The 22980-nt window shown below is 45.2% G+C and overlaps 2 protein-coding genes across 2 annotated transcripts; both read left to right on the top strand.

Moving 5' to 3' along the window:
* Nucleotides 1-2918: 2918 nt before the first annotated feature.
* Nucleotides 2919-4187, top strand: LOC135389574 (uncharacterized). The gene has a single exon (XM_064619610.1). It carries the CDS (start codon nucleotides 2919-2921, stop codon nucleotides 4185-4187), a length of 1269 nt encoding a protein of 422 aa, XP_064475680.1.
* A 1591-nt stretch (nucleotides 4188-5778) lies between these two features.
* On the top strand, nucleotides 5779-6624 carry LOC135389573 (uncharacterized). The gene has a single exon (XM_064619609.1). It carries the CDS (start codon nucleotides 5779-5781, stop codon nucleotides 6622-6624), a length of 846 nt encoding a protein of 281 aa, XP_064475679.1.
* Nucleotides 6625-22980: the final 16356 nt, after the last annotated feature.

Here is a 22980-nt window from a genome sequence, read left to right as displayed (position 1 = left end):
GATCCAATTCACAAAATATACTCGAGATTTCCCGTAGCCATACAGAAAAACTATCACATTATTTTAGTGCCATAGCATCCGGGCACTACAAATGGAAAGGGCATACTTTAATTTTAATTAATTAAATTAAATTAGATTAATGCAGGTGATATGTTGTCGCCGTGTTTGTATTGCTTCAACAACTTGCACTTTGTTGCGACGAACTTGCACAATCTCTTATTGATGTTTCCTTTCTTTGTATGAAGGTTATTGAATGGCGCACAAGACAGCATTAGATGGAAATCGTCCGGTGGTCCACCGCAGTTGACATGTTTGTTGAGTTTCAATAAGTGATGATACATCAGACCTTGCACAACAATATTGAACTTCTGTTCATTCGACATCCTTGACTGCTAGAATAAAATAAATGTGTAGAGGTTCTAAGGTGGAATATATCACGTGATAAGATTTTTTATGTACTTTCCATTCCAACCGTTAGGTGTAATTTCAACAAATACGTAATGAATCGTGCGATATAGACTGCTTGTATATGATAATTTGATCTGATTGCTTTCTTGATTAATGCAATGCCCATTGCAATGATTACAATTACATCTGGTCTAGTGCATTTCAATTCTTCGTTAGCAAACCTCAAAAACTCCACCATCAATCCCAGTGGTCCTTCCGATGTTGACGGGCAAATGTTTTTATAACTATTGTAGATTCGGCATACAAGTTCTCGCATCTTGAATTCCATAATTTGCACCATATCTCCGAATACGACCATGTCTAGGACGTATTGAAATGCAGCGATAATTGAATCGTTTCGCGGCTCCTCCTTTTTGAAGCAAGTTTTTATCAGGTCCTCCCATGACCTATGGTAACGAGTACAAAATCCGTCCATCTCTTCAATGTATAGCAAATGTCTGTTCTGTTTTGTAGTGTGCCTCGACATTTAATTAAATGATATTGGTGCTACTTTTATTTATTAAAATTTTATTATAAGGTTTAGAATGTTCCACCTGACGTTAGAATTATGAAAGTCAATTTACAAAAAAGATGTCATGTGTAATGAGAAAAGTGTGCTTTCAATGATTCTACGTACAAGACAGCGCTAGAGCCCCTCCTTCCCTAACTTGACTTGCAGGAGCGAGTTTATCGTTGTCAACTATACATTGTGTACCAAGACCATTGTTGGATTCTCCTACTCCCTGCGGGCGTAACCTTAACGAAAGTGTACGGGAACTCAGCTTCCCTCTCTCACTTCGTTTCCACTAGTGGGTCCTAAATGAAAAAGACATGTTTCTGTGATGTATATTTGTGCTGCGTGGTTACGAAAAAAATGTTTGCCTAAATTAATTACTGCTTTTGACTTTGTTTGAGATGATCACTCGACTGATATTAATAAAAATATTCTACTAGTTGGGAATGTATTTTTAAGTTGTGTCCGTTGATTTTCACTGTAGCAAACTTTTACATTCATTTGCATTTCAGATGAGTTGTTTGTGGCTTCTGCATGTAGAAATTACTATTGCAAAGTTGTCATAAAACGATGTAATTAAATTTGATTCTCGGTTTCGAATGAGTATTGTTTCTATCATTGAATAAATTTGACTATCTTTTTGCTTCAGATGTTCACTCGATTGATATTTTGTGAGTTGAGAATAATGTATGCATAATAGTTGTGTCTGATCTGAAATACATTAAAATGCAGCGTTTCTCGTTTGGTATTGTTTGCGCCGATAATATTTCTCTAAAAACCAGTTTGCACTGATATTGACGTCTATTCCTAGATTTTTTTTGCGTGCTATTGTTTGTTGATAGAATTCTTATTGTGTTCTTGAGAATCGAATAATTCCAATTTCTATTTGCAATCAACAATACATTTCATCTCTGTACAGCAGTCCTGAGAATATTTGCTTTTGGAGGAAAGAATGTGAAAAAGAGAGAGGGTTTCCCCACCCCATAGATCCCTACTTGCGCGCCGCATGAAAAAAATGCGAACGAAGTCGGCCCAGGCTGAAAAATATGAGCGGGTAAGCGCGCACGCAGCCCTCCGGCCACGCTCCACCCACCGGTAAGAGCCTCCACCCGAGCGCCGCCTGCCGCGCGCGACGAAAAATACGCGCAGGGCTCAGGGCAGGGCCCAGGGGTCCATGTCTGAGTTTAACATTGTCTGTGTTTCTCAACCTATCTATACTACTGTGGACAACAAGTTTGCCTTGTTGAATCTATATAGGAAGAGGACAACGATCTGCACCTGCCTCCCACGCACGAGCTTTAACCTCATTCATTCCTCTTGCACTCGTTCCAATAAACCCATCGTCTACCTGTCTCTCTGTCTAGTCTTCCACAAACTGGTGCCGAAACCGCTGACGCTGACCGTACTGTGACAGGGAGGACTACAGAAAGGCTGCATCGATACCGACTGCATCATGGAAAAGCCCCAGCTCCTCAAGAAGAGAAAAGTGTTGCGCACACAGGTAACAACCCTCGTTCATGATATCGAACAACGTATAGCAACAGCCGACTGCAACCTTACCGAATTGAAGGAACGTTTAGATCGTCTCAACAACGTCAACGCTCTTCTTAAGGACGTAGACTCCCAAATTGAACCTTTATTAACAGAAGAGGAGTTTGAAGAAGAGTTTTACCGTATTAGAGTATATTATTTACCGTATTTGAAGAAGAGAAGAGGTCGTACCGTATTATTGCAAACTGCGACAGCCCTGGCTACAGGAACGCGAGAAGAAAGATCAGTACGGCTGATATTCGATGGCGGCAGTCAAAGAACATTTATTAACAGAAGCTTATCCGAGCCTTTGGTATGCAAGAAAATACGAACAGAAAGGGTCTCTATCGGATCTTTTGGTAGCCAAGCGAGCCGATCACAGCTACTTGACGCAGTGGAGATTCACTTGAGGAATACATCTGCGGATATGCAACAGACAGTCATTGCATTAGTAGTCGAACAGATCTGCGCCCAGAATTTGGAAGCACCAATAACAGTACTGCACGAAGAGATGCAGGAGCATGGTCTTGTAATGGCAGATTCGTCGACAGCCATCAACGGTGAACAGGTTGCTATACTGATCGGAGCAGACTATTACTGGGACTTCGCCACCGGAAGAACCCACAAATTGCAAAATGGAGTGCAAGCCGCTGAAACAACTCTGGGCTGGACTCTGCAGGGCCCTTATGCTCACACGAGCGCATTGCATTCGACCACCTGCAACAACATCACGGTGCTCCGAGTGAACACACTCTCGAAAGGGGAAATGACAAAAATGATGGACCAAATATGGACTCTCGAGGGAGCCGGTATTCAAGAGCACGAAACAGAAAAAACGCATCCTGTAATGGAAAATTTCGAACAAACAATTGAATACAAGGGAGGTAGATACGTGGTTTCTCTACCGTGGAAAGATGAAGTCTCAATGGAAGACAATAAGGGTATCGCATTGAGACGGCTATCACAGGTTACCAGGAGACTCATGAAATCTTCAGAATCGATGACCAACTACGATACTGTAATTCGCGAATATATCGAGTCAGGCGTCGCAGAGAGGGTTATAGAATCTACTGGAACTGCAAACAAGACAGGACATACTTACTACATGCCGCACCACGCAGTGGTAAAGGAAGATCGTATAACGACCAAAATAAGGATCGTCTTCGATGCCTCGGCGCATGAAGCCTTCACCAAATCATTGAATGGCAACTTGCACGCTGGTCCAAACCTCAACCCGGACATAATGACGGCGATATTAAACTTCAGGCTATACCCAGTGGCATTGATCAGCGACGTACAAAAGGCGTTCCTCCAAATATTGATTCGTGAAGAGGATCGTGACGCTCTCGGGCTCTTATGGTACGAAACGACACCCAGGCAAGGGGAACCAATGCCGAGAACCGAAACGTGGCGAATGAACAGAGTAACCTTTGGGACAGCTCCAAGCACCTTTCTGCTAGCAGCTACCCTACAACATCATTTGCGACGGAATGAAAGGGACTATCCCGAGATTGTAAAGGCACTCCTTGGCTCTATTTACGTAGATGACGTCGTTTTGGGAGCAGTGAACCTCGAAGAAGCAAGGAGAAGATGCAATGAAACGCGGCAGATATTCAGCAAGGCTTCAATGAAGCTACAGAAATTGGGCTCAAACAGCAGCGAAATGCGCGCTGTTCGTTATCGGCACGTCAACTAAAGTCCTTGGCATGCATTGGAACCAAGAGACAGATGGGCTACGCTTACCATTGAAGGAATGTCAGCAAGATCCTAAGCCGAAAGACTTGACGAAACGTTATGTCTTACGATCGGTTGCAGAAATATACGACCCGATGGGGTTCCTTCTACCATACACACTAACCGGAAAACTGTTACTGCAAGATATATGGAGGCAAGAACTAGATTGGGATTCGCAGTTACCTCAGGATATGTATAACAGGTGGTTGACATGGTATCGTAGCATGCCTATACTAAAGGGGGTACGTGTTCCACGCCATTATGGAACAAGACTCGACGGTACCGACGAGGGACAGCTACACTTCTTCTCCGATGCAAGCCCGACAGCCTATGGCGCAGCAGTATACTTGCGATTTGGACGTCAGCAAACGCGAGTGGTGCATCTTATAGCCGCGAAATCCAGGATTGCTCCAGTGAAGAAGATAACATTAGCTAGGCTGTTAGGCGCACTCATGTCATCTATGCTTGCCAAATATTTGGAGGTGAACTTCAAGATGACGACTAAGAAACACTTCTCGACGGATTCTACTATCACTCTTCATTGAATACAAGGAGATCCCATGAAGTGGGAACCATTTATACGCAACAGAGTCCTGGAGATACGGAAGAATGTGGGAACGGATTGTTGGCACCACGTGCCTACCGATACAAACCCGGCCGACCTTCTGACGAGAGGCATTTCTTCTCAGCAACTGTTAACGGCAGAACTGTGGTGGAAAGGACCATCATGGCTGAAACATTCACAAACCATGTGGCCTCTTGATGAGAAGCAATCACCTCAAAGCGATGACTATCCTGCCGATTCTGTGTCTAATGTGCTACAAGTCATTCCAACTAGCTCACAACAGCTACCGCTGATCGACATTACGCGCTTTAGCAACGCCACGCGTTTACGCCGCGTCACTGCTTGGATACTACGTTTCATTAACAACGCAAGACGCGCGAGGGCGCAAGGACCGTTAAGTACAAACGAAATACAACGAGCTGTGACGTATTGGATCAGACGAGCTCAAGAGTCTGCATACGCAACGGAACTTCTCTGTATTCAGGAAAAAAAGACGCTAACTCGAAATTCCAAGCAGCGGGATTTGACACCCTACTTGGATGAGGACGGTATAATGAGAGTTAGGGGACGCATGCGAGCGAGTCAGCTATCGTTCGCAGAACGTCATCCCATAATCGTTCCGACAAAATCACATTACGCCAAACTTATGGTCGACGTCTCCCATCGGCAAGTCATGCACGCAGGGGTGCGCGACACACTTGTGCAGCTGAGAGAAAGATTCTGGATACCCCGCGCTCGCCAGCTGATCAAGCACACCATAAGGGAGTGTAGGACATGCAGGAAGTTCAACTCCAGGCATATGACGCAGACCGATGGGCAGATCCCAGCTAAGCGTGTCACCATGTGTCTTCCATTTCAAGTGGTCGGAATAGACTTTGCGGGACCGCTGACACTACGTAAAACGCGACACTCGTACCTTAAAGGATACATCGCCTTATTATTCACATGTGCCACAACCCGAGCAGAGCATATCGAGCTATGTCAAAATATGTCAGCTCCTGAATTCCTACAGGCTCTCCGCAGGTTCCTTGCACGTAGAGGAATGTGTACGATATACTCCGATAACGCCAAGACGTTCAAGTGTGTGGCAAAAGAACTCAATTGTACAAAGAAAATCCTCAAGGAACAACTAATTCAAGATTTCTCCTCTAGAAATGCAATCCAGTGGAGGTTTATAGCTGAGCGGGCACCCTGGTGGGGAGGATTTTACGAACGCTTGATAAGATCCGTTAAGTCTGCCCTTTGCAAGACCTTGTCAAGGAAAATACTTCAGTTCGGAGAAATGCAAACTTTACTGGCTGAAGTTGAGGCAATGATAAATCCCAGACCTCTCACATTCGTTTACAACGAAGACAGGGAACCCACACCACTGACTCCTGCTTCTATGATAATGGGACGACGATTAACGGCCCCGTCGTCATCTAACATGGTCGTGCCCTCCAGAGATCTATTACAAGATGCTGAACAGTCCATCAATCTGCTGAAGACCACATGGAGGAAGCAAAACGAACATCTTGCGCAAGTCTGGCAGAGGTGGCACAAAGAGTACCTCACTGAGCTAAAATCAGCATACCACTCCAAGGGCTTGCAAGCTTCCGACGTAAAAGTCGGGGACGTCGTGCTCATCAAGGATACCGACACACCTAGACTGCAGTGGCAGATGGGGGTCATAGAGGAAACATTCCCTAGTTCAGACAGGAAAGTTAGAGTCTGTGTTTTGCGCACTGCCAATCGTACAACCATACGCAGACCAGTACAGCACCTGTACAAGATAGAGTCTGCTGAAGTTCAGCATTCATCCCATCAACCAACTCCTCTGGCGGCAAGTTGTTGAATCTATATAGGAAGAGGACAACGATCTGCACCTGCCTCCCACGCACGAGCTTTAACCTCATTCATTCCTCTTGCACTCGTTCCAATAAACCCATCGTCTACCTGTCTCTCTGTCTAGTCTTCCACATGCCCAAAGTGTGCCGGTAATGGCCACCCACCGGAATCATGTAACAAAGAATTTCACTGTGTCAATTGTCAAGGCAGCCATCCGGCATATTCGAGGTCATGCCCACGCTGGAAATACGAAAAAGATATACTTAGAATCAGGACCGAACAAAAACTGACATATAAGGCAGCCAAAGCACAGCTGGACTTTCAAAAGAAAGGAATGTTTTCTGAGGTGGTGCGTAGGGGAGTGGCACCACTCAGAGTATCCGTGGAGGCCCAGACTCCTAGGCCTCCACTCCACACTCCCTAACCAGAAGAGAGAGTGTCCTCTCTGGTTGCTCCGGTTGGCCTAAAAGCCAGCCCTCATAATGCAGCCACAACCTCTTCAGAGGCTGGTGGCTCCCTTTCAGTTTGGGATGGGGTTACCAAGGGTCCCTCCAAGACAAACACACAAACCATGGAAGTCGATGATGACGACTGCGCATCGCAGAAGTCGTCATCGAGTCTTCCAAGCACTTTCTCTCAAGCAAAAGAGAAACGTGAGAGGACATGTGGTAGAGGCAGGGGAAACAAAGGTACCGAACAACAGAAACAGACCCCGCGAAGGGTGCTCCCCCCTTAACCATAAGTACACACAAAATAATCATTCAGTTGGAACACATCGGAAACAGGGCATGGAGTGCCCCTAGCGTCATTCTGTTATTTCTGACAATGAGCATTCTGCAATGGAATTGTAGAGGTCTTTTGTCAAACTTGGAGGACATTAACGAACATATAACACAGCATGGGGCGTCGTGCTTCTGCGTACAGGAAACATACCTGCAGGAACACAATTGTAATCCTTTTCGCAGGCATAATATCTTCATAAAGGACCGCGCAGACGCCACACGTGCATCAGGGGGCGTTGCTGTGATCCTCCCACAATTCATTCCTGCAAAACACCTTCCACTCGTCACTAACTTGGAGGCTGTTGCCGTCCAAGTGAGCTTCCATAGGATCATTACAGTATGTTCTTGTACCTTCCCCCATCAGTAGCAATAGAACAGAGGGAGTTGGGGGTACTATGTGACCAGCTTCCTCGACCTGTCATTATCCTCGGTGATCTGAATGCACACAATCCCTTATGGGGCAGTGTGAAGCTTGATACTCGTGGGAAAATGCTGGAACAATTTCTCCTGTCAGGGCCTGTTTGTCTTCTCAACACTGGGCTACCTACACACGTACGCACAGCTACACAATCTTTTTCGGCACTGGATATTTCTCTGTGCAGCCCATCCCTCTTCCAGAGTTTGAGCTGGACAGTTCAGCAAAATCCTTTGGGGAGTGACCACTTCCCAATTATTATCAAATTCCGTGACACAACAAATTCCATCCTAACACGGCCACCACGGTGGAAACTAGGTGAGGCTCACTGGGATACTTTTCAAGAAGAAGCGAATTTCCTGACTTCATCGTTCGACCACATGACTGTTGAAGAGGGAAACAGCTCTATCACTAACATGATCATAAATGCTGCGCTCAAGGCCATTCCACAAACATCTGGCCAGCTCCCTAGGCGTTCGAAACCTTGGTGGACAGAAGAGTGCAAACAAAGGCGCAAGGAACAAAAGCGAGCATGGGGCATTTTCCGGCGATACCCAACTCCAGCAAATTTAACCCAATTCAAAAGGGCTTGGGCTAAAAGTACATGGACAGTAAAACAAGCTAAACGTCTCTCTTGGAGGAACTTTGTGTCATCTATCAACAGTAACACCTCGTCTAAGATAGTGTGGGACAGAGTAAGAAAAGTTAGGTGTGACTATGTTGGTTTCTCAATTCCACTTTTGCAAGTAAATGGAAGACTATGTGAGAATATGAATGAACAGGCAGATGCCCTCGGTGAACACTTTCAGAACATATCAAGCTCGTCACACTACTGTAGAGAATTCAGACACATAAAAGAAAACGCAGAGAAAACAGTAATACCAAGCGGAGGTGGCGACAGGTTCTCTTATACTTTGCCTTTCACCATGATAGAACTATCAAGGGCTTTGGCAAAAACCAAAGTGACGGCACCTGGGCCTGACCGCGTCACATCTTCCATGCTTCAATATTTGTCCAGAAACACTCAGGAAACTCTCCTCCATTTTTTCAATAGAGTTTGGCAGGAAGGACATCTGCCTTCCAGTTGGAAGATGGCAACCATTATTCCATTTCTAAAGCCCCGCAAAGATGCTTCCAATCCATCAAGCTACAGGCCTGTGGCACTCACAAGCTGCTTAGGCAAGACATTTGAACGGATGATTAATAACGGTGTATTATTTGGAAGAAACTAAGTGCCTTGATAAATATCAATGTGGATTCCGAGGGGGGTGTTCGACAACTGATCATCTTGTCCGCTTAGAGACCACCATCCGTGAAGCCTTCGTACGAAGACAACACTGCGTGTCTGTATTCTTCGACCTTGAGAAGGCCTATGACACGGCATGGCGGTACGGCATTTTACGAGACCTTCACTCTTGCGGAATACGTGGTCGGCTTTTCAAATGTATTCTATATTTCCTTCGTGGAAGAATGTTTAGAGTGTGACTGGGAAATACTTTCTCGCGTCCTTTCATACAGGAAAATGGTGTTCCTCAGGGATCTGTACTGAGTGTTACCCTGTTCATTCTTAAGATGAATTCTGTTACACAATCACTACCCCCGTCGGTCACATATTCAGTTTATGTGGACGATGTGCAAATATCATGTGCATCGTCCAATCTTGCCATGTGCGAGAGACAGCTGCAGCTTGCAATTAATAGACTGACTAGATGGTCCGTTGAGAATGGTTTTAAGTTTTCACCAGACAAAACGGTTTGTGTGCCTTTTTCACGGGTAAGAGGGCTGTTTCCGGAACCATCTTTGAATATAAATGGTCAACCTCTTATTGTACAATCGGAACACAAATTTTTGGGGCTTACCTTTGACAAGAAGCTCACGTTCCAATCCCACATCAACAACATTAAGGTAAAATGCACCAAATCATTAAATCTGCTGAAAGTTTTGGCTCACAGTTCTTGGGGAGCAGATCAAGAGACTTTACACCGGGTGTACACCGCTGTAGTCCGATCTAGACTGGATTACGGGTGTATTGTTTATGGGTCAGCACGCCTTTCTGTCTTAAAACGCATAGACCCTGTACATCATCACGCACTACGGTTGGTGCTTGGTGCCTTCCGCACCTCGCCAGTGGAAAGCTTATATGTTGAAAGCAGTGAGTGGTCATTGAAAAGGCGATGAGCCTATCTTTCTATCCTTTATGCGCTCAGGGTGAGAAGGTACCCACAGCACGCTGCTCGTTCGAGTGTCGGGGACACACGTTTTAAACAGCTGTTCTTGAACAAGCCTTCAGTTGTTCCTCCTCTTTCTATGCGCATCTCACAACAGGTTGAACAGTACCACTTTTTTGGTTTCAACTGTCAGGTATCAGAAACCACTAGACTTTTACCTCCATAGACACCACCCCCAAGGTCAAATAGTTCCTTAGCACGGTACAAGAAAAAGGATACCAACATGGTCGTTTTGCAACACCAGTTTGAACATCTGAGAGAAAGTTTGGGAAAGCACACAGGATTCTATACAGATGGATCCAAAAGCAACACAGGCGTATCATGTGCCATGGTGACTAAGAGATGCACCAGGGCAATCCGTTTGAACCAGTGCATGTCAATTTTTAGTGCTGAGGTATACGGAATTATTGTCACACTGAATTACATTTTGCAGCACAACATCGTCTCATCGGTCATCTACACAGACTCTCTTGGTGCTTTGCAGGCAATATGGAGCCCACATAAAACAAAAAACTTCCTTGTCCACAGGGCACGGTATCTTGCATCAGAAATCACAAACAAAAAATACATGTTGATATTCTGCTGGGTACCCAGCCATGTCGGGATACCAGGAAACGAGTGTGCCGACAGCGCAGCAACCAAAGCCATGGACAGCGACGTCACACCGTTTGATATTCCTATCCAGGATCTGACTCGGGTCCTGCGAAAATGTATAAACTCCGAGTGGCAGGAGTTTTGGAATACACAGGAGAATAATAAACTCCACCTTATCGAAAGGAACATTGAAAGGCACGGGTATCCTCTGAAAAACAGAATGCAGGAGACCCTGCGATGCAGGTTCAGAATAGGGCACACTTATGTCACACATGGGGTTTTAATCCGAGGAGAAGAGCCTCCTCAATGCACACACTGTGGTGAGCAGCTCTCCACTCTCCATGTCCTCATTTCATGTCCTCTCTTTGAAAGTCAACGTCAGCATTATTTTAGCAGGTTTTACAAGCATTTCATACCTCTTCACCCAGCCCTCTTACTGGGCGATGAGCCGCTTGTTCAGTTCGAGACTGTTTTTAACTTCCTACAGGATATTGGCTTGGCTGGCAAGTTATTTTTACTTCTTAGTATTTCATTTTGCACGATACACAATGTTTTGTTCTTAACATCATCATTTTACTTTTAATTTTTACTCTCATATTGATTCACATACCCACTGTTTTTGGTGCTCTATGGCCTTTGTCGCTTCTGCGCCGAAAAACCCAAATCAATCAATCAATCTATCAATCGATCGATCGATCGATCGATCAAACTTTATTGCTCATGTAAATAAAGGTCACTTTCAACGACACCAAGCCGAAGGCAGCATGATATCGAGTACAGATCTGATATACAGGTCTGTGTACACTTCAACCTCCATAGAAGCGGCAGCTTTAGGCAAAAGTGCGGCCGTGCTCGCCACATTGCGAGTTGCTAACGTGAAGATGAGAACCCTATTCTGCTGCCTATTAACTCGTCCGACCTGGGAGCCCAAAAGATCATTACATTTTTGAGTCTCGACAGACGGCATTGCATTATTATGTGGTGGGACTAGACCTGTGCGCCGATGCACTTTGACCGGCGGCGGCGTCAGCGGCACGAGGGCGTAAACGCGTAAGCCGTCCACAAGCGTACGCAAGTGCTGGTGGCCTGCGAGGTGTATATTGTCTAGACTACAGTCGAAACCACATCCTAAAAATGATGACTTTTTATTTGAAAAAATAAAATAAAATAAAATGTCTTACCGTAACAAATTTATCGCAAACAATAGATCTACTTCGATCACATTTTGACTAGTACAAGCCGTGAAAGTCCGCAATCTGTGCACAGTAACATGGTTGCACACGCGTTGTACCCTCAGAGGACATTTTTACAGAGGGCATAGTTGTCATGCGCAAAAATCAACCCGGCCATCGGGGGGAGGAGGGGCAACGGCCCCCTTGCCCCCCTTCGCGTAGCCCATGTGGATCAACCTAATACTATCTCGAATGAATGAAAACAACAACAATAATAAGAACAGTATAAGAGACACAAAGCTCGAGCGTTTTCTACACATCTCCTTCTACCAACGTTTTGCATTCGTTCAGCAACGGTGAGAAGATTTTCATGTACCAACATACTCACTTTTCGAAGAACCTTCTCTTTTGCGTTTGTCAGGCACTCCTCGCAGAAGAAATCAGAGCAAATTTGTCACTGTCTTGCAAAACTAAGGTGCCAAAGTAACGCCACACCGCGCACGTTCTAAATGCACTTGAGTTGTTAGCAACAGAGAACAACGACACGCACTTCGAAAACGGAGATCCAGTCTCTGATGCCATGGCAGTTCAATACTCGCGAGGCCAATGCCGGCAGAAGTGCGCGAAACCACTTTGAGCTTCCCGCTCTGCAGCGGAACCGATCGGAACACGGAACGCGCGCGGGATTTCGGTGCGCCGGGGTGGCGCCAGCGGCGGCATGAGCGCGCGGAGAAATGGCGGCGGCAGCGGCGCGCCGCGGTGGCGCACAGGTCTAGCTGGGACACGAATGCGAGCCTGCCACGTGCTTATAAATCGTAAAAGCTTTAATGGAACATAGAAACGAGGGGTGACCGGGGTGACAATCGTCGTGTGGTCGTGTGCTGTCGTCGGAGCGCACATGACGTGAAACGCTGGAGTAGCCCAAAATAGCCAAATAGCCAAGATGAAAAACACCACGCCAACTGTCACAAAAAGTAGCCCAATTCGGAGGTTTATAGCCCAATCCATAGGTCGGCGAATTCATTCATGATGGCCTTCACCGACTTCATTCACCATCACCTCATAGAGAATGACGTGATGTTGAACGAAAGGCATGATGTGATGTGAAGTTGAAGTTGAATGAACGGCATGATGTGAAGTGAAGTTGAAGTTGAATGAAGGGCTATGATGGGATTTGAAGTTGAAGTCCGCATGATGGGTTTTGAAGTTGAAGTCTGTGTGATGGGATTTGAAGTTGAAGTACGCGTGATGGGTTGTGAAGTTGAAGTCTGTGTGATGGGATTTGAAGTAGAAGTCCGCGTGATGGGATTTGAAGTTGAAGTCCGCGTGATGGGTTTTGAAGTTGAAGTTTGTGTGATGGGATTTGAAGTTGAAGTCCGCGTGATGGGATTTGAAGTTGAAGTCAGCGTGATGGGATTTGAAGTCGAAGTCCGTGTGTTGGGTTTTGAAGTCAGCGCGATGGGTTTGAAGGGGAAGCCTGTGCGGTGGATTTTGAAGATGACGGATAGGTTTCGGAATCCTCATAATAGGTTTTGAAGCCGACAATGTTTGGTCGATGCCTGACGTTCACGTGTCGCGATTGTTACTTGTGCGAACGCGTGCGGAGTGAATGACAAATGTGTATTGGAGTGCACCGAGCGAACATAAACGCTTCGCGTTTCGTGTCCGGTGTGGGCGTATGGGCCTGACACCGCAGATGCCTGGCGGACTTCCTCCCCCCCCCTCGTTGCGTATCGGTGGACGCAGAGAGGGAAAGTGTTTGGAACGCAAAGCATGGTTCACACTAGTGCGTTCTGCTGTGTGCGGGCGCCTGCGTGCGACACAGGCATTTCTCTAGGCTGTTCACATACATGCGGTCAGCGCAAGTCTCAGCCAATGAGCGACTTGCGTCACATTCGAGCTCTTCAAGCAAAGATGGCAGAGAGTTTGGAGAGCACGCTTGAGTTAGGTGCGACGAAAAAAAAAATCAAACGTCAAGTGAAGACGTAAATAGCAAGGCTGTCGAGTGTGTTATGACATATATACAACACGCTGACGTTGTCGACTGGACACTTGTCGCCCAGTTTGCCTCAGCAGCTTTGCTCGAGCAGCGACGAAGGCGTCGTGCTTGGGTTCGCGATCTTTTGGTGCCGAGTACTCAGTTCGGAGAATTTCACCACCTTGTGCGGGACATGACGGAGGAGACGGACTATTTCGGAATGTTGAAAGAAAGGTACTGTTTCCCCGTACATATTTCGTTCGCAGCGGTACTCAACAGCTGTTTTTCATTGAAGGTTCGACCGCCTCCTATCGCTTGTTGGCCCCCTGATCGAAAGACAGAACACATCGTTCCGGCAGTCAATATCGCCGGCGGAAAGGCTATGCATAACGCTGAGGTAAGGATGAGGGCATCGTAACATTTTGATGGTGGCTTGAATTTAGTTTTGCACTCTTTCATCGTGTGTTTTTAATGCTGCTGCATTTCGATTTTCGAAGGTATTTAGCACACGGGTCGTCACAACGATTATGTGCGACGAATTACAGAATCGGACGATCGACTGCAAGCTGTATAATACGGAAGACCTGCGAGGCCATCTGGAATGCACTGCAACCCATCTATCTGCCGGTGCTTTCCTATTTCCCCTTAAATTATATGCCAGTATTTTTTATGCTAACATTGAAATTTCAGACGCCGTCCAAGGATACTTTCAGAAAGATATCATAAGATTTCTGGACACTTTGGAATTTTCCAAATTGCATCGGTGCACTGGATGGGAAGCACGTAGTCAAGCCCCACCTAAATGTGGCTCTGTATACTACAATTACAAGGGCACACATAGCATCGTACTGCTTGCAACCTGCGATGCTAGCTATAAATTCACATGATTGATGTGAGGGAGTGTGGTTCACGGAGTGATGGAGGGATCTTCCGCAACAGTCACATCAGTGAAATGAAGGACACTAACAAGCTGCCAGATCCAAGGAATCTCTCACACACATCTCTGCGCATGCCTTGTGTATTGCTAGGAGATGAGGCATTTCCTTTAATGACCAACCTAATGCGACCATATCCAGGAAGGCACCTGTCACTCTCTTGCAAGGTCTATAACTACAGGCTATCAAGAGCAAGGAGAGTGATTGAAAACGCATTCGGGATTCTTTCCAGCCGCTGGAGGATCTACCGACAGCCTATCAACGCCTCTCTAGACACAGTGAACGCCATTGTGTATGCTACTGTTTGCTTACACAACTACCTGAGAGCGTGTGACGAAGCCGATGGAAAGCAGGTGTACTGCCCCCATGGATACTCAGATTATGAGGACGTGTCTGGAACGGTGCATTTAGGGCAGTGCAGGCAGAGTGTGTCTGACAATGACGCCCTCAGAAACATGCAAAAAGCTGGATCAAATATGCATTCCAGGTCCGCAAAAGAACTTCGTGACACGTTTGCAGAATACTTCTGCTCTGCATCTGGAGAGCTGGCTTGGCAATATGCTGTAGCACTAAGAGGCTCCCAGGCTCAGAAACCTCATGACAGAGAAGTGTAGCATACTCAGAACGGGTCTAGTAATTGACACAGTGATAACAGTAAACAAATTTGTGAGTTTATTCGCCAAATTTCAGCTGAAACATTAGCTGCTGTATACGCATCTGTGCGAGTCGCCTCTTTTTTGCGTCAAAGGACTTCAACGTCTTCCTTAGGCTCAAGAGAAACATTGTTTCCTCATCATCTACATCAAGATGGGGCCTGGGACATCGGCTGCCATTCTGCATGTTTTGTGTTGCGTTGCTTAAAATTTGAACTGAAGTGTTGTCGTCTGAATGTTTTTTTTATGTTTGTTTTTCTGGCAATATGGGTGTCTCGTTTCTGATGCTCTTAGGAGTGTAAATATCTGTGATGGAGTGAACGGACTGTCCATGCTTTCCTGCAAAAAAAGATAAAACGTGTATACTACTAGAATAAATAGTAATGTAGACAGCATTGGTGAAATGCTTAACCAATGACTTTTGCAGTGGAGACATGCACATGCATTTCTAGTGTACCATATCAATGTGTACATGAAACAATTCACTTTGTACAGTGCTGGACAAAAGTTTACGAAATACGCTCAATCGCGTTCCTTCCTCTGAGTGGCACGCTAGCAGGGAACGGTACCGTATGGACTTGCAAATAGGTTGCTGGGTTACCTAGGTACATGTCTGTAAGTCCATATGGTAACATTCGCTGCTAGCATGTCACCATAAGGAAGGAATGCGCTGGAGCGTGTTCCGTGTACATCAAAATATGAGCGCAGTAGGATTCTTGTGATAAATAGGAATTTAATATGTGATAAAGCGAAGAATAAAGCACCAGAAAGGACCTTTTTCGAACTGCGGCTACATGTTCATGCGAACTGCAGTGCTGTTAAAAGTGTTATTGTATTTGAGTGTGTATGGAGAAAGACATATTAAATGTTCTATGTATGCTAAGAGTGCTGCATACCTGACTGGAACAAGCCTAGGCAGGGCTTCTGCTTTCTTCTGGGCATGGTGACCAATCCTGTACCAACTCTTTCAATACAGGACAGCAAACAATCCTGAAAAAAAAAAGCATTATACTGACACAGTGTATTGGCCAATTGCAACTCTTCTAGCATGGGTAGCAACAATCGGTACATAAACCGAGGTTCTGACATCACTGAGTTGCACAAGGTAGACCACTTATCAGCCCTGAGATATGCTTCCTGCTCGGCTTATAGAGCAATTGATGGATGGCTAATGTAGTCAAAAATTTCCTTCTTTCTTTGTAATGTCACTTTCCTACCGATAAGCGCACATTCTGGAATTTGATAAAATTGTGAAAACTAAAAGGCTCTACCTTCTTAAAGTTTCCAATTGCCAGACTGAATTTTTAGAAAAGTAACTAGGTCGTTACTTCGTTACCCAAAAAAGTAACTGGTTACAGGGTAACGAGTTACGTACTGCCCTGCCAATTGCCCATATCAAATTCAAAGCCACGGCAGTATGGGGTTATTTGTAGTTATGTAATTATTAGGTTGGACTCGATATCTGATGAAAACTATGGCAATCGTTGTTTCACAACTGTGGAACTGTCTACTCTCTGACACAATTAGGTTCCACTGGAGACATAACAGAGTACTCACTGGACACAGGTGCTGGAAGCTTCTTAGTCCTGAAAAGTGTGTAACAGGAACACAATATGACTGTAGTTCTTGAACTATAACTATGGCTATGACATGTACATGACTATTTCATTTTACTTACTGTTTATACCTTATGTAGGGGGCTGAGGGATAGTCAAGTCATTCTCGACTTATTGCCTAATGCCTCCCCCACACACACACATACATACAAGTATAACTCAGTACTAGGCAAAAGTAAAACATATTCAACATATGTTTCGCCAGAACTGAAACTACAATCTTTAGTGTCCACTAAAATTAGAGTTTTTCCGGGACAAACAGAATCCTTGGGTTCCGAGCCATCACAACGAACACGTGACAAATAGATGGTGAAATCCTGCAACGAAGCTCGTTTCTTACCTGCGCTGCTTGATAAATTCCTTTAAAAATTCCAGGGTTTTGAAAAGTGGCCAACTGGATTGGTACACTTCTCCAGCGCCCGTGCCACTACGTTTACTCTCTGTGGACCTCAATTCGCGTGCATATCGGTCCCGGATTCCCCTCCGGGCCTTCTGGCAGTCGGTCGCTGTAAACAATAAGTAGAGTTGTCTCCGATAACGAAAAAAGTATATTATTTCACGCCAACTGACTCTCACCTGACATTGAAACTATGCGGCCAATAGCCTCCCAAGCGTTATGACGCTTAAAGGGACAGTTCGGGAAAACCGGAAGTTGATTTTTTCCAACTGCCACGGAGGCTTACATGCTGGGTGGAAAGTTTCAGCTCACAAAATGGCGTGGTTTTCGAGATATCGAATAAAAAATACTCCTCTGAAGACATCCTGTTTCGTTTTTCTCCCTCGCATACTCCTTGCCCCAAGGATCCTCTATGTACGTCAGCCGTCACGTGAGCATGACGTCCCCAATGGACAAAGTGGACCGGAGGACTGCGCCGTTGCTGGGAATGCCGAGAGGTGTTTTTGTCTATGAGTGTACTGAACAGAAGGCTACGTCGTGATACCTGTGTTTACATTTACGCTACTCTGCATTTTAGTCTACACAACGCGTGATTGCTACTCAAACACATCCTAATGGACAAATGCTAGCACGCAACAATCAATTATCGCGCAAACAGGCATGCGCAAGTCACGTGCGGCATTGTTCTTATGCACGTCACGCGAGAGCTCGCTGCGGCCTTTACTCAGGACCAACTGAGGCATAGAAAAAAGTCGATTATAAATCGTGCGATACGATTTCTTCTGAAATACTTTGCACAGTTGTTGTGAGGAGTATTAGAAATCATAAGGCGGTGTTTCCCAGACCTATGTTTTCGACCGGACTGTCACTTTAATGGTGTCCTTATAATCCCCGCGCGAGTTATCGTAGAGCCACGGGCGCTGTTCCACTTCAATGCATATAAGCTCTTGGGTCTGCAGGGTCGTGTCACATGAGTCTTGCAGTTTTTTCTTGACGTTTGCGTGAGTTCAATGTTGACGGCAGCCATGTTGCTCAACAGGTGGAAGAGCCAGCCTCAACGCGCATGTCCGCAATGCGACCTTATGATTGGTTCTCCTCTTGCGGGTTGGTGCGTGCGTTGGAAAAAGTTCACCTCGAGCGAACTTCTTGCGGTCTGCTGCGGGAGGTCTCGCACGCGTCTGTTGCCACGGTAATCAACATTCGCCCGCGCCCGCACGCAATGAAACGCACTAGTGTGAACTCTCGCGTAGTGGAGGGCAATGTAGCAGGAGTCAACTGTATGTTGCAAATGTAAGCGGTAGACTAGATCGAGAGGCGATTTGGCGTTCTGCGGTTGCGCCGTCTGCACGTTGCGCTTTTTCTGTTTGACTGATTTGCTCGCCTACATCTATAATGTGCGTATACATGTGTATTGGATAGGTTTGGATTTGAGCCTTCGCCTTCGGTCGCGTATGCGCGTTTTACTAGGCGACAGGGCTTATTTTGTTTCTTCTTATATTGTTTTTATTTTATTTGTGTGATGGGGATCCAAATAGGACAACATCAGGCTGGCATTGTTTTTGTGGACGTCTTTTATTTTAAATGTAATACACAGACGTCACTATAGGTCTCTTATTTATCTGCGGTGCATAGGTCATGTTTTGGGGAATTATCTGTTCCGCATGCGTGTAGCATCCAGGGAAGGATAACGGCCGTATTTTGGTTACTGTTTCCATTTTCGTTACTGCTATATTTTCGTTTCCGTTATCCATTTCTGATACCGGCCTTTCAATTTCGTTTTCGTTACGTTTAAGTTACTGTTTCCGGTAATGGAACGGTTGTTACAGAGCTGCGGAAGGACAGCCCGTCCGGCTCTATCAGCACCCTGTTTTGCAAAAGTGCTGCTTCGGTGCCACGCGTACACACTACACAATTAATTCTACGCCGTTGGGATGCACACATCTTGCAAGCTTTAAAAAAAAGTAGGAATATGTCTTCAGTCACTCGGAGTCCAGCAACTCAAGATGGGCGTAACCTTCATCCAATGTCGCATTTATAAGCACACGCTCTCAGTCACTTATGATTTCTATGCTCTCAGTAGTAAATAATGCTGCCATGGCCACGGTGAAATGAAAAAAAGAAAGAAAGAGAGAAGAAGTACAAAATAAGCAACTAAAAATCGTAGGCTGTCACCCTCGAGCTATGGTGGAGTATAGTCATGTGTACATGCATAGGCGCCGACTGCGGGGGGTTCCGCTAAGAGACTGACACCAACCTTTGGGACTCGGCGCGCACGGGTCAAAAGAGCGAAGAGGCACCAACCCCAAAAATGCATGTTACAATTTGTAAAATATGTATCCGCCCACCACACTCATTATCACAGTAGAAGGTGAGGCGAAGAAACACAGAGGATGACACAACACATAGCCTGAATTTCGCCCAAAGCAATCAGATCAATGAAACGAAGCAGTCGAAAAGGCACCAGCAGCTGCCAGTCTTCGTCGGAACGCATATCCGTTGGGAGCGGGTTCAACTCCCGCTGCTCCATTTCATTGACCATATTCATTATATTGCGCGCATTTCGGGTCAAACACCGAGGATTCAATGCATTTTGTTCCTTTGCACTCAGTTTTCAAAGGCGAAATGCCTTCAGTTGTGCACATGTTCACTGTTTACGGCCTCTGTTTTTTCTTCTTTTTTTTCTGTTCTTCCTTCCTCTTATTTCTATACCAGTTCTGCATACGTCATAGGATCCCGCCAGAGTGTGTGATTCTTCAGCTTTAGTTTTCTGTTCTTCATTTTTATTTTCCTTTTCTTTCCTTCTTTTTGTTTACTTTTGCTTTCTTTTTTCTTTGCCTTTTTTGTCTTCCCCCTTTCACTGTTTTTTTGAATAACAAGCCGACATCCATCTGGCTTACTTTTCCTTTGTTTTTTTTTTCTTAATAAACATATCCCCCACCCCCACCCCGCGCCGGGAAAATGGAAACTCTCCGCCTCTGTGTTGATGTCATGGAGTTATGAGGACTGGAACGAGGTAAGCGACGGATACACCCTCGATATCTAATATTGCGCTTTCTTTCCATGCTCTCGTTTAGTATTTAGAGCATTACAGGGAATGGAGTCATCAAAATACAAAAACTACATACGAAAAGTCACTCAAATGTCATCGCACAACAGGAATAGCCATTACCCGAATTCAACACCGGACGATAAATTCGTTTCCGTTTCTGTTTCCGGTAATTGAGGACAGTGGGATGCGTTTCCGTTTCCGTTATCGTTCCCATCTCAAATTTCGGTAATATACCGTTTCTGTTTCCGTTACCATTACCGTTACCCTTCCCTGGGCATCCATCGGACACAAGTGTTCCATCAGAGCACGCAGCTGCTATTTCTTACATATTCATCACCAATACAGTACATTTCAGCAGAGATGGGGAAGTTAATTACCACCCAAATGTTGCTAGTTACGAGTTACGTCATTGAGCTAAATATGAAACGAAGTTACAACCTTCAAGTTCTGAAAATGAAATTAGTGAGAAATGAAAGTTCTTGCTACCATGCCGAAATTAAGTTGGGAGAGGAGGACGAATATACCTTGTCAAGTGGGCACAAAGTGAGAATTAGAATTACCATTTTCTGCACACGTTTCATAGAACCTTGCCAGGTGTGGGCCTGACTTGTGCGTAACGCGTTACTAGTAATTGCGTTACTTGTAATCAATTACTTTATTGTCAAAGTAATTTTTCGAATAATCAATTACTTTTTGGAGTAATCGATTACTAAGTAACTGATTACTTTTCCCGCAGAGATTAACTTATCTTTCAGATGTTCTGCCCCAAGTCAGCCTTTGTTGTATCGTTCTACTATAACAAGTGGAGGTCATTGTAATAAAGTACTGGAATCTCAGGGTCTCTCTCCCTAATCTTTTCTTACACCAGTGTGGTCGTACCTCAAGCTTTGGAGGTTTAGTGAGTCATGGGGAAGTTCCAGCCAATTGTTTTTCCACAATCGAGTCAACGTCTTCCCGGGCGATAAATACAGTAGACGTACAGATCTACCTGTCCTACGCGTTTTTGTTTTTCTTGTTATATTTCAGCTGTTCCGCTGTTGAACTTTTTTTTTTTTTCTGAGGCACACAAAGACGGGTATAATTTGCGTGAATGCAGAGTAACGACCGGAGTAACGCGTTACTTTCTTACTCGTTACTCAATTACGTTTGGAGTCGAGTAATTGGTAACGGTAATCAATTACTGTTTTCGTAGAAGTAAGGTACCGGTAATCAATTACTGTTTTCGAGTAACGGGCACAAGTCTGGGCACCTTCCCGTTAAAAAATGCACTCCACGAACTCCAAACGAACGCTCTGCGGCGACGTAACTCAGAAGCACTTCGGAATTGTGGTAGCGTAGATCCAGTACATCGCGGAGCAGACAGAATGCTGGCGCCCCGCACGTGCAAGGGGCGGGGTCACTGGCGTCAGATTTTTCAGCCAGAAAATAGAAAGAAAGGAGCCCGCGTGTCGCGTTCTGCCTGCTTGGACGTGAAGCGAAATAGATATTTCTAACTTTGCTCATGATACTTTGGAGAAGTTACCTCACAAAGTGACTAATATATAATATATAATATATATATATATAATATATATATATATAATATAATATAATATAATGTAATATATAATATATATAATAGTCAAGTGATTATGATGAGAGGTTGTTTCAAACATAAAATAAAAACAGGCAATAGTGGGAATTGTTGTAAGCTGTGTTGACACATATTTATTCACAGATTGTGGTAGAGGAAAAGAAACTGTTTCACGGACTGTAAATTGGTGGTCTGCCGGGCTCCTTGCAGTCTTCACTTCAATTTGCGCCTCACATTCTGTATATTACATGTGTCCAAATGTCTCGGTCGTTAAGAATTCACTTCGTGTTCGTCGGTATATACCTTCCTCAGAGAGAAGAGAATACAATGGATTACACTTTTCCGAGGGCAGATTCTCAGTTTTTGGTGTCAGTGATTTATTCAGACCCTCCTACATCCCTGTGACACCCCCCACCTCAAAGAGAAAAAGTTTGGCGACACCCCCTGCAAAAAAGGGCGCTTGCTATTTCAGCTGTAATGACATGTCGGTAATTATACCTGTAAAGCTGTTATCACATAGCTGGAATAATGACCACGCCTCCTGCTTGGGATTCCGGATAAACCACTGCAGTGGTGTATTGCATGAATGGACGGGAGTAAAAACATATGTTCAGCGAAGGTGATCACGGGTAACTGAATTCGTTCATGACGGCTATTTCCAGTGTCAGTAAGCACCATGTCACAAGAACTCATGTAATACTGAGTGACAGACCACGATGTATTGCGATGCCGAAGCTAATACCCCGGCGTCCCGAGTGAAAAATGGCAGCCCGGAAAAGCGAGTCGTACAAAGCCACATGAACGGGCCCAACATTATGCAACAACCCCACCGCGTAACGCGTAAGCAACATATCTCCCGCCGCCGTTCACATGTGACAGCGGAAGTCAAACGTTGCATCCCTCCCTTTCCTCCTTTCTTGGTGCACCCTGCTTCCAAGCCCAACCGAGAGCAAGGCGACCGCACCCTCCAA

The sequence above is a fragment of the Ornithodoros turicata genome, chromosome 3 (genome assembly GCF_037126465.1).
Source record: "Ornithodoros turicata isolate Travis chromosome 3, ASM3712646v1, whole genome shotgun sequence".
NCBI classification, from domain to species: domain Eukaryota; kingdom Metazoa; phylum Arthropoda; class Arachnida; order Ixodida; family Argasidae; genus Ornithodoros; species Ornithodoros turicata.
The sequence above is the reverse complement of the archived record's forward strand: the minus strand, read 5'-3'. Positions and strand labels throughout refer to the sequence as shown.

Excerpts from the sequence above, each read along its gene's own strand:
- LOC135389574 (XM_064619610.1), top strand. The coding sequence starts at position 2,919 with ATGCAACAGACAGTCATTGCATTAGTAGTCGAACAGATCTGCGCCCAG.
- LOC135389573 (XM_064619609.1), top strand. The coding sequence starts at position 5,779 with ATGTCAGCTCCTGAATTCCTACAGGCTCTCCGCAGGTTCCTTGCACGT.